We start from the raw sequence: 16,027 nt of genomic DNA on the forward strand, positions 1-16,027 counted from the left end.
TGAGAGGGGAGCGGGAGAGAGGGGAGGGGGTGAGAGGGGAGCGGGAGAGAGGGGAGCGGGAGAGAGGCGAGCGGGAGAGAGGGGAGGGGGAGAGAGGGGAGGGGGAGAGAGGGGAGGGGAGAGAGGGGAGGGGGAGAGAGGAGAGCGGGAGAGAGGGGAGGGTGGTGAGAGGGGAAGGGGAGAGAGGGGGGGGAGAGAGGGAGGGGGTGAGGGGGAAGGGGAGAGAGGGGAGGGGGAGAGAGGGGGGGGAGAGAGAGGAGGAGGGGGAGAGGGAAGGGGGAGAGAGGGGAGGGGGAGAGAGGGGAGGGGGAGAGAGGGGAGGGGGAGAGGGAGAGATGAGGAGAGAGAGCGAGAGGGGGGATGGGGGGGAGAGAGAGGGGGAGGGGGAGAGAGGGGAGGGGGAGAGAGGGGAGGGAAGAGGGGGTCTGAAATAGAGGCGGGGGGAGAGAGAGGGGGGGGAGAAAGAGAGAGAGAGCGGGAGAGAGATATAGACAGATAGACAGAGACAGAGAGATACAGAGGGAGACAGAAACAGTGAGAGACAAAGTCAGAGAGACGGGGAGAGAGAGAACAACAGTGACAGAGACTGAGAAACAGAACAAAAAAGAGACAGAGTGTCTGAGAAATGCAGGGAGAGACTGCCAGAAATAGAAAGAAGAAGGAGTAACAGAGAGGCCGAGACAAAGAGAGAGGGGGAAAATAAAGTAACAGAAATTGAAGAGAGAGATACAGAGAAAGAGCGAGAGAGAGAGAGAAAGAGCGAGAGAGAGAGAGAGAGGGAGAGAGAGAGAGAGAGAGAGATGGAAAGAGGGGGAGAATGAGAGAGGGAGAGAGAGAGATTATTAATTGGGATAGGAGTGGACAATGAAGGATTTGAATTCCAGGAGGAATTCACAGATTGAGGGAGGGACAGGATAACTGCGATACACGTGTGCTGGAGGTGGTGAGGGGGCAGGGGGTCTGTCCACTGGAGAAGGGGGGGTCATTCTGGGAGGGAGCAGGGTCTGTGCTGTTTGCACCCGCAACCACACGGCCGCAAGCTCCCCTCCACCGCAAATTACAGCGCCCCACCCTCCGCTGCAGCCCAGTGCCAACAAACCGAGACAACATCCTGTCCAAACTGATTACATTTTAATCTGCAAAGCTCTCCACTCCCTCCCTCCCTCCCTCCGGGAGGGTTCACTCGCCTGAGGAGGGCTGGGGGCGGGCAGGGGAGAGAGGCAGGGTGGGGGATGCAGTGAGAAGGGGTGAAGGCGGAGGGTCCCACCCTCACGAGGAGACACCCCTTCCCCCCACATCCCACTCCCAACCTTGCTGCCCCTGATGCTTCATCTAATGGAGTGGGATTCATCTAACTGGTAGAAGAGAACGTAGGCCTCGCTGGATACAATCTGATTCTCCTGAATCAGCGAGACCCTGGAGAGAAACAGAGAGAGAGAGAGAGAGAGGTCAGAACAACACTTAGATCCATAGAAAAGTTACTGAACAGGAAGAGGCTATTCAGCCCATCGTGTCTGCACCAGCTGGGAAAAAAAACTAGCCACCCCTTCTAATCTCACCTTCCAGCACCCGGTCTGCAGCCTGGCAGGTTACAGCACGATGTGGAGATGCCGGCGTTGGACTGGGGTAAACACAGTAAGGAGTCTAACAACACCAGGTTAAAGTCCAACAGGTTTATTTGGTAGCAAACGCCACAAGCTTTCGGAGCTAGCAGCGCTCCGAAAGCTAGTGGCGTTTGCTACCAATTAAACCTGCTGGACTTTAACCTGGTGTGTTGTTAGACTCCTTACTGAGGTTACAGCATGTCAGGCACAGATCCAGGTAGCTAAGTTTGAGGATTTTCTCCTTCAGCCAGGGTGGCACAGTGGTTAGCACTGCTGCCTCACAGCGCCAGGGACCTGGGTTCAATTTCGGCCTTGTGTCACTGTCTGTGTGGAGTTTGCACGTTCTCCCCGTGTCTGCGTGGGTTTCCTCCCACAGTCCAAAGATGTGCAGGTTAGGTGGATTGAATCATAGAATCCTACAGAGCAGAAGGCGGCCATTTGGTCCATTGAGCCTGCACCGACCACAATCCCACCCAGGCCCTATCCCCATAACCCCCATGCATTTACCCTAGCTCCCCCGACACTAAGGGGCAATTTAGCATGGCCAATCAACCTAACCCGCACATCTTTGGACTGTGGGAGGAAACCAGAGCACCCGGAGGAAACCCACGCAGACACGAGGAGAATGTACAAACTCCACACAGACAGTGACCCAAGCTGGGAATCGAACCCGGGTCCCTGGCGCTGTGAAGCAGCAGTGCTAACCACTGTGCTACCGTGCCTCCATGGTAAGTGCATGTTACAGGGATAGGACGGAGGTGAGTGTCTGGGTAGGGAGATCTTTCGGAGAGTCGCTGCAGATAGGGATTCTATTCTAATCACCAACTCTGGCAGCGAATTCCAGACACCCACCAGCCCCTGGGCGAGGAAGCCTTTCCTCATGCCTCCTCTAATCCTTCTAGCAGTCGCCTTCAAACTGTGCCCCCTGGTAATTCTGGGGTGGATTGACTCCATTCGGGTGAAAAAAACAGGGTTCGACAGGGTAGATTCATAAAAAATGCTCGCAATGGTGGGGGAGTCCAGGACTAGGGGTCATAGTTTGAGGAGAAATTTCTTCACCCAGAGGGTGGTGACTGTGTGGAATTCACTCCCACAGAAAGTAGCTGAGGCCAAAACATTGTCTGATTTCAAGAAGAAATTAGATTTGGCTCTTGGGGCTAAAGGGATCAAGGGGTATGGGGGAAGGTGGGACCAGAATATTGAATTCAATGATCAAAATGATTGGCAGAGCAAGCTCAAAGGACCGAATGGCCTACTCCTGCTTCTAGTTTCTATGGGCAGTCTCACGGGGTTGACCATTTAGGGCTGAATGAGAAGAAATGTCTTCACTCAGAGCGTAGTGAACCTGTGGAATTCTTTACTACAGGAGGCTGCGGAGGCCAAGTCACTGAATGTATTCAAGAAAGAGATAAGATTTTATTTAGATTTTAATGGCATCGAGGGAGATGAGGAGAATATGGCTTTGAGATCTAGGATCAGCCATGGTCATATTGAACGGTGGAGCAGGCTCAAAGGGCCGAATGGTCTACTCCTGCCCCTAGTTTCTATATTCACTGGAATTTAGATGATGATTCAGTTTGATCATTCGATTTACTCATTGAAATGTTTAAATCTTTAGCAGGTTTGATAGGGTCTGTTTCTCCTCCACCCACCCAGGCTGGATGTAGAACCGGGGCAGAGGGCAACACAGACTCAGGTTAAGGGGCGGCCATTTTGGATTGAACCGAGGAGAAATTCTTTCACTCGGAGGGTTGTGAATCTTTGGGGTTCTCTACCCCAGAAGAGGCGTCAATGCTCCGAGGCTGAGCATATTCGAGGTTGAGATCGATACTGAGGGGATCGGGAGATTGGGAAAAAAGGCAGGAATGGGAAGTGGAGGGAGATGATCAGCCACAAGCTCGTCAAAGGGAGGGGCAGGCTGGAAAAGGGCCTCCTGGAAGAATCATAGAATCAGAGAATCCCAACAGTGCAGAAGGTGGCCACTTGGCCCATCGAGCCTGAACCGACAACAATCTCACCCAGGCCCTATCCCCACAACCCTACATATTTACCCTAGCTAATCCCCCTGACACGAAGGAGCAATTTAGCATGGCCAATCCACCTAACCTGCACATCTTTGGACTGTGGGAGGAAACTGGAGCACCCGGAGGAAACCCAGCGGAGAATGTGCAAACTCCACACAGACAGTGACCCGAGGCTGGAATTGAACCCGGGTCCCTGGCGTTGTGAGGCAGCAGTGCCAACCACTGTGTCACCGAGCTGCCCACCTGTTCCCATTTTTGATCTTCGTTTACCAATCGGACATACTGTGACTCCTAGACCCACTGCCCGCTCCCCCGCAGCCTCCCCCCCCACCCCCTCCCGCTAACATAGAACGCACAAACAGGACCTGGGATCTGAAATAAAAACTGAACATGTCGGAAACACCGAGCATCTGTGAGGAGAGAAAGGGAGCTGACATTCCGAGTCCTGGGTGGGAACCCGGGATCTTGTTGTTAAGAGTATGGGGGTTCAGTACCAACCTGGAATCGTTGTAAACATGCCACCTTACTCCGGACTTGCAATATGCTGTGTAGTGCCCTCCGTTCACAGTCCCGGTGTGGTTACAAACTGCATAGAGGTCATATACAGGATTCCCTAGGGAGAGGGGGAGAGAGGTTACTGGGATCCAGGAGCTTCCGGGCTCTCCCACCCCGCCTCTCGGCCCAGCATTTCTCACCTGCTTTGTCAGCGGTGCACTGTCTCAAACTCAGCCCATACACAGGGAATTCCACATAGGTCGTGGACTTCCTGATCGCAAAGCGGCTGAAGGAGAAACGATTCAGGTCTGAGCAGCAGGTTAAAGGAAATCTCTGTGATTCAGGAGCATGAGAGTATGGAGAGAGGAGGGGGGAAGAGAGAGAGATAGGGGAGGGAAGAGGAGGGAGAGAGAGGAGGGGGAGAGAGGAGGAGGGGGAGAGAGAGATAGGGGAGGGAGGAGGAGGGAGAGAGGAGGGGGGAGAGAGGAGGAGGGAGAGAGAGAGAGAGAGGGGGAGAGAGGGGCAGAAGGAGAGGGGGAGAGAGAGAGGGAGAGGGGGAGAGAGAGAGAGAGAGAGAGAGAGACATGGGGAAGAGAGAGAGAGAGAAGGGGGGAGAGAGACAGAGAGAGAGAGGGAGGGAGAGGAAGAGAGGGAGACGTGGGGAAGAGGGAGAAGGAGAGGGAGGGGGAGAAAGAGAGGGAGACAGAGAGAAAGAAAGGGAGAGGGAGAGATAGGGGGAGAGAGGGCGACAGAGGGAGAGGGAGAGAGAGGGAGAGAAGGAGAGAGAGAGGGAGACAAAGAGGGAGACAAAGGGGGAGAGGGAGAGAGAGATAGGGGGAGAGAGAAAGAGAGAGCAGGAGGGAGAGGGAGGAAGAGAGAGGGAGAGAGAGAGAGAGGGATGGGGAAGAGAGAGAGGGAGAGAGCGAGGGAGAGAGAGGGAGAGAGAGAGAGAGAGAGAGAGGGAGGGAGAGATGGAGAGGGAGACAGAGGGGGAGAGGGAGACAGAGGGGGAGAGGGAGACAGAGGGGGCGAGGGAGAGAGAGAGAGAGAGGGAGAGGAGGGTGGGAGAGATAGAAAAAAAGAGAGGGGGAGAAAGAGGAGAGAGAGCGAAAAGGAGGAAGAAAGGGAGAGTGTGGGAGAGAGGGAGAGATGGAGAGCGTGGCAGAAAGATAGAGATGGAGAAAAAAGAGGGAGAAGAGAGGGAAGAGTGAGAGGGAGGAAGAAACAGAGGGAGACAGAGGGAAGGAGAGATGGAGGGAGACAGAGAATGAGGGTGGTGATGAGATCAGGGGATTCTAATCGAGAAAGAGAGGGAGAATGAATAAATGAGAAACAGAGAGGCAGAGAAACTAGGAGAGAGAGAGAGAATTATGATGAGAGTGAAAAGAGAAATAGGGAGAGAAAAAGAGTGTGAAAGGGAATGAGTAAGAGACAGGGCGGGACAGAGTTTGGTCGAGTGAGTGATCTGTCTGGAAAGGATACGGAGAACCAGGAACTTGGGGAATCTCTGGATTGTCAATTTCTTGGTGCTTCTCTTCCTCTGGTTACACCTTTCACACATCTCGAGAGATAGAGAACACAGTCACACAAACACCCGGCAACAGAGCAGCACTCCCTCAGCACTGACCCCCCGACAGGGCAGCGCTCCCTCAGTACTGACCCCCCGACAGAGCAGCACTCCCTCAGTACTGACCCTCTGACAGTGCAGCACTCCCTCAGTACTGACCCTCTGACAGTGCAGCACTCCCTCAGTACTGACCCTCTGACAGTGCAGCACTCCCTCAGTACTGACCCTCTGACAGTGCAGCACTCCCTCAGCACTGACCCCCCGACAGTGCAGCACTCCCTCAGTACTGACCCTCTGACAGTGCAGCACTCCCTCAGTACTGACCCTCTGACAGTGCAGCACTCCCTCAGTACTGACCCTCTGACAGTGCAGCACTCCCTCAGTACTGACCCTCTGACAGTGCAGCACCCCCTCAGTACTGACCCTCTGACAGAGCAGCACCCCCTCAGTACTGACCCTCTGACAGTGCAGCACTCCCTCATTACTGACACTCCCACAGTGCAGCTCTCCCTCAGTACTGACCCCCCGACAGTGCAGCACTCCCTCAGTACTGACACTCCCACAGTGCAGCTCTCCCTCAGTACTGACCCTCTGACAGTGCAGCACTCCCTCAGTACTGACCCTCTGACAGTGCAGCTCTCCCTCAGTACTGACCCTCTGACAGTGCAGCATTCCCTCAGTACTGACCCTCTGACAGTGCAGCACTCCCTTCGTACTGACCCTCTGACAGTGCAGCACTCCCTCAGTACTGACCCTCTGACAGTGCAGCTCTCCCTCAGTACTGACCCTCTGACAGTGCAGCATTCCCTCAGTACTGACCCTCTGACAGTGCAGCACTCCCTTCGTACTGACCCTCTGACAGTGCAGCACTCTCTCAGTACTGACCCTCTGACAGTGCAGCACTCCCTCAGTACTGACCCTCTGACAGTGCAGCATTCCCTCAGTACTGACCCTCTGACAGTGCAGCACTCCCTTCGTACTGACCCTCTGACAGTGCAGCACTCCCTCAGTACTGACCCTCTGACAGTGCAGCACTCCCTCAGTACTGACCCTCTGACAGTGCCGCACTCCCTCAGTACTGACCCTCTGACAGTGCAGCACTCCCTCAGTACTGACACTCTGACAGTGCAGCACTCCCTCAGTACTGACCCTCTGACAGTGCAGCACTCCCTCAGTACTGACCCTCTGACAGTGCAGCACTCCCTCAGTACTGACTCTCTGACAGTGCAGCACTCCCTCAGTACTGACCCTCTGACAGTGCAGCACTCCCTCAGTACTGACCCTCTGACAGTGCAGCACTCCCTCAGTACTGACCCTCTGACAGTGCAGCACTCCCTCAGTACTGGCCCTCTGACAGTGCAGCACTCCCTCAGTACTGACTCTCTGACAGTGCAGCACTCCCTCAGTACTGACCCTCTGACAGTGCAGCACTCCCTCAGTACTGACCCTCTGACACTGCAGCATTCCCTCAGTACTGACCCTCTGACAGCGCAGCACTCCCTCAGTACTGACCCTCTGACACTGCAGCACTCCCTCAGTACTGACTGTAATCTCCAAAATTCCCTCGATTCTGGAAAGGTCTCAGTGTTACAGGCCTCTTCAAGAAAGTACGGACGTGGAAAGCAGGAAACTATAGCTAATCAACCCGTCGCCTGTCATCGGGAAATTACTGGAGGTATTATGGAGGTAGGAGCAGGTTATTTAGAAAATGGTGATACAATTCTGTCACGTCAACATGGCTTTGTGAAAGGGAGCTGGGGTGTGACTAATTTACTCGAGGAACTAATGAGCAACATGGATAAAGGGTAACCAGTGGATGTGCTGTACTTTGAGTTCCAGAAGGCATGTGACAAAACATCACATGATAGCTTACCACCCAGAATAAGACAGTGGGTCAGTACTGAGGGTGGCATGGGGGCACAGTGGTTAGCACTGCTGCTTCACAGCGCCAGGGACCCGCGTTCGATTCCCAGCTTGGACTGTGTGGAGCCTGCACGTTCTCCTCGTGTCTGCATGGGTTTCCTCCGGGTGCTCCGGTTTCCTCCCACAGTCCGAAGGACATGCTGGTTAAGTACATTGGCCATGCTAAATTCTCCCTCAGTGTATCCGAACAGGCGCCGGAGTGTAGCGACAAGGGGATTTTCACACTAACTTCATGGCAGTGTTAATGTAAGACTACTTGTGATACGAATAAATAAACTTAAAGCTTAAAGATCTGGTGATCGCGGGCAATTGGGACTAGCTCAGGGGTTAAAAAAAGGGGTAGCATGGACAAGTTGGTCCGAAGGGCCTGTTTCCATGCTGTAAACCTCTATGACACTACGGTGGTGTCGGGAGTAACATATCAGCATTGAGAGGGGATTGGTCAGCTAACATGAAACAGAGAGTAGGCATTATTGGGGTAGTTTTTGGTTGGTGAGGTGTAACTGGTGGAGTGCCATAGGGATCAGTATCTTCATCAAAGACTTGGATGAAGGGACCAAATGTACAGCAGCTAAACTTGCTGATGACACAAAGATAGGTTGGACAGTAAGTTGTGAAGGGGACATAAGGGGACTGCAAAGGGAAATGGGTGGGTCAAGTGAGCGGGCACAAATTTATCAGATGGAGTACGACGTGGGAAAAGATCCACTTTGGCAGGAAGAATCGAGAAGCAGCACATACAAGAGCAGAACTGTCTCTGGGACAGAGGAATCTGGATATACTGGGACATGAATCACAAAAAGTTCGTCTGCAGGTACAGCAGGCGATCCGGAAGACAAATGGAATGTAGTCATTTATTGCAAAAGGGGACAGAGAATAAAACAAGATAATAAAAGTTGGGGGTCACATGATGTAACTGAGGGAGTGGCTGCCTTTTTGCAAGTTCTGACGCCATTCAATTAATCTTCTAATGCTTTTTTTTTATCCTGACGCACAATTATTTGATCCTGATGTGCACAATCTGTGTCTCTGGTAGACCCTGGCTCTCTTGGCAAAGGGCAGCCATGTTAAGTCAAGAAAATCCTTGTTAGCTTGTGGTGGTCAGAGGCAGCTGGCCCAGTTGGCAGTGGTGGTTTTGCCGGTGAGTGGGCTCAAGCTTCGGCGATGGTGGCTGTGTCGTGACTGCAGTTGTGGATGGCAAATTCGGCTCCTCGGTACAGATTATTGGTGCTCATATTGATGCGCTCCGAGATAGCCTAAAGAGAATGGATAAAGTGGAGAAAAGAATCTTGTCAGTCGACGGGGCAGTTTCCACGGTGATGGCTCATCTTCAGTCCTTGGAGATCCTGCTCTGTCGGACATTCTGGTTGATTTGAGGAGACGGGACGAGGGAAGGGGTGTCCGTGTGCCCGGAGGGGCTGGAGGTGAATTTCCGGTTGAAATTGAGAACGAGCTGCCATGATTTCACAATCTCAGTTTGGGGGCAGGGCACTTGGAGTTCGATGAAGCAAACTGTATCCGGTCTTCGAGGCCTGGGATCGCTCGCTGGTTTTACATTGGGGACGATTTTACCAAATCAGGACTAAGTGCCGGGTGCGGCCGTAAATCAGACCCGCGCCCGGCAGCCGCGCTCCAGCGCCCCCATACGCCTTTTTTCGGCGCGGGTCTAGTGGGCGGGGCCTAGTGCATTTGCATCTGTCGGAGCGCCAAACTGCGCATGCGCAGTTCGGGAAGAATCTGACAGAATGCGCCCGGGCGCAAAACAAAAAGCAGAGAGCGGAGAGAGCCCCTCTGCCGTTCATCCTCTGCGTCGGGGGAGGGGGGGGGAAAGAGAGAGGGGGCGTGACAGATCATCCCCTGGGGGGTGGGGGGGGGGGGGAGAGGGGGTGTGACGTCTCATTCCCTGGGGTGGGGGGAGGGGGGGGTGCCTGTCTGCGGCCGGTCCCTCCTGGCACCATCACTGGTACACTACCAGCCACAGATTACTCTTCCCTGCAGGTGCGAGAGAGCGGGAGAGATGGCTGTGGCTGGTAGTGAACCAGTGATGGTGCCAGGAGGGACCGGCCACAGACAGGAACCCCCCCCTCCCCCCACCCCAGGGAATGAGACGTCACACCCCCTCTCCCCCCCCCCCCCGCCCCCCCTCCGGCAGGCACCAGCGGACCTGTGTGAAGCCCGGTCACTTCAGCCGTGGCTCGAAGTCAGTGTCCAGGAACGTGCTGCAGGCTGTCGAAGGACTGAAGGTGAGCGGGAAGGATGGTGGAGGGAGACCACGATCGAGGTAGGTTAGGGGTGTGCTCTGCCGGGGGGGCCTGCCTGCCAGGGGGGTCCGATCCCGGGGGGGGGGGGCGGGCGGGGGGTCTGCTGGGGTGGTTAGAGGGGGTGTCCGCGAAGGGCCTCGGCGATTCCCCTGCCGAATAAAAGTACAAGTTGGACTTTTATTTATCAGGTCGGTAAAGGCGCGGATGCGAATTGGGCCGAACGCTGGTAAAGGGGGAATTGATGGTAAAGTTGGGTGCGCGCTTCATTAAGTCGATTTAAATGCATGCAAATACATTTAAATTGTCGCGCCGGCCGATTTGGGCGCGCACCGGAACGGCGCCCGAATCGGCTGTTGGTAAAGGCGCGATCCGCTCGGAATCGGGTGCGGATCGCGGCATAGGCCCGACGCCCAACTTTACCACCATTTCGCGCCTGAAAACGGGCGCAAAGTTTTGGTAAAATCGGGCCCATTGTCTTGTCCTTGGTGTTCATCGAGAAGGGCTGGAGGTGGGTGGACTTTTGCCATCGCTGGGGCCTAGGTTTCTCTTGACCAGAACGACAGCATTGTGGCAGTGCAAAGGCTTCAGTGAAACACGGGATGGATCCTGGAGGTTACTGCGCGATCCTGTCATGGTTTTGGCCTCTCCAAGCTCCGTGGATAGTTCATCATTAATTTGTTCCCTTGTGATTATAGTCCTGTTTCTGCCTTTTATCTTGACAGGGTATATGATATATCAGCACAGAGGTGTTTGTGGAATCGTGTTACATTGTAAAAATCAGGATTTGTTAATCCTGGACTGTACACCCTGTAATTATATCCTTGTGTTGATTCTGTACACTGCTTATTCATCACATTGACGGGAGCAATCCTGTAACTGAGCTCGGAGGAGAATTTTGCCAAATATCCTGTTTACAGTAATCCTTGTTTATCCTTGAAAGTATCCCCTGTAATTTCATCTCTTAATTTTATCCTTGAAATAGCGTGGCCCCCTCGGGCAACGTCAACACTTCTTTAGGAACAAAAGGTATTGACTGATAGAGAGAAGAAATCAGGTGCAGGGAATAGCAGCTCAAGGCTGCCTCGGGGCAGAGTCCCAGTTCTTACATACATATTACACGGCTGCTTGATGACTCTGCATGAGAGAAGACTCCACCCTCTGGTGTCATTAGTCCCGAGAGTTATGTTTTGATTTGATTTGATTTATTATTGTCATACATACAGTGAAAAGTATTGTTCTTGCACACTATACAGACAAAGCATACTGTTCATAGAGAAGGAAACGAGAGAGCGGAGAATGTAGTGTTACAGTCATAGCTAGGGTGTAGAGAAAGATCAACTTAATGCAAGGTAAGTCCATTCAAAAGTCTGACGGCAGCAGGGAAGAAGCTGTTCTTGAGTCGGTTGGCACGTGACCTCAGACTTTTGTATCTTTTTCCCGAAGGAAGAAGGTGGAAGAGAGAATGTCCGGGGTGCGTGGGGTCATTAATTATGCTGGCTGCTTTGCTGAGGCAGCGGGAAGTGTAGACAGAGTCAATGGATGGGAGGCTGGTTGGCGTGATAGATTGGGCTACATTCACGACCTTTTGCAGTTTCTTGCGGTCTTGGGCAGAGCAGGAGCCATCCCAAGCTGTGATACAACCAGAAAGAATGCTTTCTATGGTCCATCTGTAAAAGTTGGTGAGAGTCGTAGCTGACATGCCAAATTTCCTTAGTCTTCTGAGAAAGTAGAGGCGTTGGTGGGCTTTCTTAACTCTCGTGTTGCCATGGGGGGACCAGGACAGGTTGTTGGTGATCTGGATACCTAAAACCTTTAAGCTCTCGACCCTTTCTCCTTCATCCCCATTGATGTAGACAGGGGCATGTTCTTCTTTACGCTTCCTGAAGTCGATGACGATCACCTTCGTTTTGTTGACATTGAGGGAGAGATTATTGTTGCCGCACCAGTTCACCAGATTCTCTATCTCATTCCTGTACTCTGTCTCGTCATTGTTTGAGATCATCAGCAAACTTGAAAATCGAATTGGAGGGGAATTTGGCCACACAGTCATAGATGTATAAGGAGTATAGTAGAGGACTGAGAACACAGCTTTGTGGGGCACCGGTGTTGAGGATGATCGTGGAGGAGGTTTTGTTGCTTATCCTTACTGATTGTGGTCTGCGAGTTAGGAAGTTCAGGATCCAGTCACAGGAGGTGCCGAGGCCCAGGCCACGGAGTTTGGAGATGAGTTTCGTGGGAACGATAGTGTTGAAGGCTGAGCTGTAGTCAATAAATAGGAGTCTGACATAGGTGTCCTTGTTACCCAGGTGTTCCAGGGTTGAGTGCAGGGCCAGGGAAATGGCGTCTGCTGTGGACCTGTTGCGGCGGTAGGCAAACTGTAGTGGATCCAGGTAGTCCGGGAGGCTGGAATTGATTCGTGCCATGACCAACCTTTCGAAGCACTTCATAATGATCGCTGTCAGAGCTACCGGCCGATAGTCATTAAGGCACGCTGCTTGGTTTTTCTTAGGTACCGGGATGATGGTCGTCTTCTTGAAGCAGACAGGGACCTCAGATTGTTGTAAAGAGAGGTTGAAGATGTCTGTGAATACCCCTGCCAGCTGATCCGCGCAGGAGCGGAGTGTTTGTCCGGGTACCCCATCCGGGCCAGTTGCTCTCCGTGGGTTGACCTTCAAGAAAGCTACTCTGATATCTGTAATGGTGACCCCAGATACAGCTTCATCCAGGGTTTCCAGGGTGGAGGGCATGCTCTCGCTGACCTCTTGCTCAAAACAGACGTAGAATGCATTGAGCTCATCACGGAGGGGTGCGTTGGAGGAGTGCATGTGACCCTCTTCTGCTGCGCTGTCTTAAAGAGACAGACCCCACAATCACTACGATACTGTTACGTGATTTATTACATTGATTTGGGGGCGGCATGGTGGCACAGTGGTTAGCACTGCTGCCTCACAGTGCCAGGGATCTGGGTTCGATTCCCGGTTTGGGTCACTGTCTGCGTGGAGTTTGCACGTTCTCCCCGTGTCTGCGTGGGTTTCCTCCCACAGTCCAAAGGTGTGTGGGTTAGGTGGATCAGCCATGCTAAATTGCTCCTTTAGTGTCGGTGGAGTAGCTACAGTAAATGCATGGGGTTATGGAGATAGGGCCTGGGTGGGACTGTGGTCGGCGCAGACTCGATGGGCTGAATGGCCTCCTTCTGCACTGTAGGATTCGATGATGGGGCAATCATATGAGCAAGGTAGCAAATATTCCCTCGTTATAATGGTGAACCGAGGGACATCCATTTACCACAGCTGTGATTTTTATCCATCTTCGAGGGGCGATGGGGTGGAGTCGAGGGGCGATGGAGTGGAGTCGAGGGGCGATGGAGTGGAGTCGAGGGGCGATGGAGTGGAGTCGAGGGGCGATGGAGTGGAGTCGAGGGGCGATGGAGTGGAGTTGAGGGGTGATGGAGTGGAGTCGAGGGGCGATGGAGTGGAGTTGAGGGGTGATGGAGTGGAGTTGAGGAGTGATGGAGTGGAGTTGAGGGGTGATGGAGTGGAGTCGAGGGGCGATGGAGTGGAGTTGAGGGGCGATGGAGTGGAGTCGAGGGGCGATGGAGTGGAGTTGAGGGGTGATGGAGTGGAGTCGAGGGGCGATGGAGTGGAGTTGAGGGGTGATGGAGTGGAGTTGAGGGGCGATGGAGTGGAGTCGAGGGGCGATGGAGTGGAGTCGAGATGCGATGGAGTGGAGTCGAGGGGCGATGGAGTGGAGTCGAGGGGCGATGGAGTGGAGTCGAGGGGCGATGGAGTGGAGTTGAGGGGCGATGGAGTGGAGTCGAGGGGCGATGGAGTGGAGTCGAGGGGCGATGGAGTGGAGTTGAGGGGTGATGGAGTGGAGTCGAGGGGTGATGGAGTGGAGTCGAGGGGCGATGGAGTGGAGTTGAGGGGCGATGGAGTGGAGTTGAGGGGTGATGGAGTGGAGTTGAGGGGCGATGGAGTGGAGTCGAGGTGCGATGGAGTGGAGTTGAGGGGCGATGGAGTGGAGCCGAGGGGCGATGGAATGGAGTCGAGGGGCGATGGAGTGGAGTCGAGGGGCAGTGGTATCTGAGTGGAGCAGGGCTGCTGCTGTTGCCGGGGTGAATCAGGTCAGTGCTTTCAAACAGCCAGAATGGGAAAGGCAGGATGAGTTGGCCTAGCAGAGAACTGGTAGCAAAAAATGGGCTGAATGGCCTCCCTTCATCCTGAGGCCATGCTATACTTTTATGATCAGAGATATGTGGAATGAGGTGGATGCAGATCTCCCAGGAGCTGCTGAACAGGTGTGTGTGTCCTGGCATGGTCAGACACGGGCAAGTGAGGGGTAGATGGAGAATCCAGTCAGATCAAGCCCCCACACACCCCCCGACCCCTTACCGGCGCGTTGTCAGCGTCCAGCTCCTCTTCGGCGGTGAACAGACTGAGACATTCGGACAGCAAGACACGACCCCCCACAGACAGCTTCTGCAACACAAGACGACACCAGGGTCAGGATGAAGAACCCCCCCCCCCCCGCTGCCTCCCCACAAACCATTTTGCCACCAGCCCACAGTGATTGCTCAGCACAACGTACCTTAGGGATCGGCAGCGAAAGATCGCAAAAGACCTCAAAGGTGGTGGACTTGTGGCCGCAGGTGGCACAGCGAAGTGTACTGTTCAACTGACCTACAAAGAGATCTGGAAAGAGACAGAAAACTGTTATATCCTCTATCCAGCCCTGAGCTGTACCTGTCCTGGGAGTGTTTGATGGGGACAGTGTAGAGGGAGCTTTACTCTGTATCTAACCCCGTGCTGTACCTGTCCTGGGAGTGTTTGATGGGGACAGTGTAGAGGGAGCTTTACTCTGTATCTAACCCCATGCTGTACCTGTCCTGGGAGTGTTTGATGGGGACAGTGTAGAGGGAGATTTACTCTGTATCTAACCCCGTGCTGTACCTGTCCTGGGAGTGTTTGATGGGGACAGTGTAGAGGGAGATTTACTCTGTATCTAACCCCGTGCTGTACCTGTCCTGGGAATGTTTGATGGGGACAGTGTAGAGGGAGATTTACTCTGTATCTAACCCCGTGCTGTACCTGTCCTGGGAGTGTTTGATGGGGACAGTGTAGAGGGAGCTTTACTCTGTATCTAACCCCATGCTGTACCTGTCCTGGGAGTGTTTGATGGGGACAGTGTAGAGGGAGATTTACTCTGTATCGAACCCCGTGCTGTACCTGTCCTGGGAGTGTTTGATGGGGACAGTGTAGAGGGAGATTTACTCTGTATCTAACCCCGTGCTGTACCTGTCCTGGGGGTGTTTGATGGGGACTGTGTAGAGGGAGATTTACTCTGTATCTAACCCCGTGCTGTACCTGTCCTGGGAGTGTTTGATGGGGACAGTGTAGAGGGAGATTTACTCTGTATCTAACCCCGTGCTGTATCTGTCCTGGGAGTGTTTGATGTGGTAAGAAGTTTAACAACACCAGGTTCTGTTCTGTTCACAAACAGAATTCTGTTCACAACAGAATCCCACTCACCTGAAGAAGGGGCTTGCAGCTCCGAAAGCTTGTGTGGCTTTTGCTACCAAATAAACCTGTTGGACTTTAACCCGGTGTTGTTAAACTTCTTACTGTGTTTACCCCAGTCCAACGCCGGCATCTCCACATCGTGTTTGATGTGGACAGTGTAGAGGGAGCTTTACTCTCTATCTAACCCCGTGCTGTACCTGTCCTGGGAGTGTTTGATGGGGACAGTGTAGAGGGAGCTTTACTCTGTATCTAACCCCGTGCTGTACCTGTCCTGGGAGTGTTTGATGGGGACAGTGTGAAGGTTACAGTTGATAAATGGATATGCTTACCTACAATTTTACTGTCATCTCTCTCCAGGTATCGTTTCCACATCTGCATCGACTTTTCATCATCACTGTAGAAAGAAAACAGTTTCAGGAGCTGAGGGATAGAGAGAAGGACACACAAACAGAGACAGAGAGAGGGGGATGAAGAAGGACAGACAGAATGTGTGAGAGAGAGAGGGAGAGAGAGTCAGGGAGGGAAGGAGAGGGAGGGAGAGAGAGAGAGAGACGGGGAGGGAGAGCGAGAGATAGATGGGAAGGGAGAGAGAGAGAGAGAGATAGGGAGGGAGAGAGAGAGACGGGGGGGGGGG

General features: G+C 53.4%; 1 protein-coding gene across 5 annotated transcripts in view; it reads right to left on the bottom strand.

Annotated features, from left to right (window-relative positions):
- Positions 1-1,115: 1,115 nt before the first annotated feature.
- The window catches only part of LOC144487924 (ubiquitin carboxyl-terminal hydrolase 2-like), a 59,333-nt gene continuing 44,421 nt past the window's right edge, over positions 1,116-16,027 (bottom strand). For 2 of the 5 annotated variants that reach the window (XM_078205978.1, XM_078205979.1), the window contains exons 8-11: positions 15,723-15,787; positions 14,462-14,565; positions 14,266-14,352; positions 8,450-8,869 (exon numbers count right to left, since the gene is read on the bottom strand). In XM_078205978.1, the coding sequence (XP_078062104.1) occupies positions 8,765-8,869; positions 14,266-14,352; positions 14,462-14,565; positions 15,723-15,787 (361 nt within the window). In that variant the 3' untranslated portion in view covers positions 8,450-8,764. Of the gene's footprint in view, positions 1,417-4,126; positions 4,242-4,323; positions 4,432-5,605; positions 5,685-8,449; positions 8,870-14,265; positions 14,353-14,461; positions 14,566-15,722; positions 15,788-16,027 lie in introns of those variants that run through there. The other 3 variants (XM_078205976.1, XM_078205977.1, XR_013496480.1) reach the window with 3 other exon arrangements.

The sequence above is a fragment of the Mustelus asterias genome, unplaced genomic scaffold, assembly GCF_964213995.1.
Source record: "Mustelus asterias unplaced genomic scaffold, sMusAst1.hap1.1 HAP1_SCAFFOLD_1135, whole genome shotgun sequence".
Taxonomy (NCBI): Eukaryota; Metazoa; Chordata; class Chondrichthyes; order Carcharhiniformes; family Triakidae; genus Mustelus; species Mustelus asterias.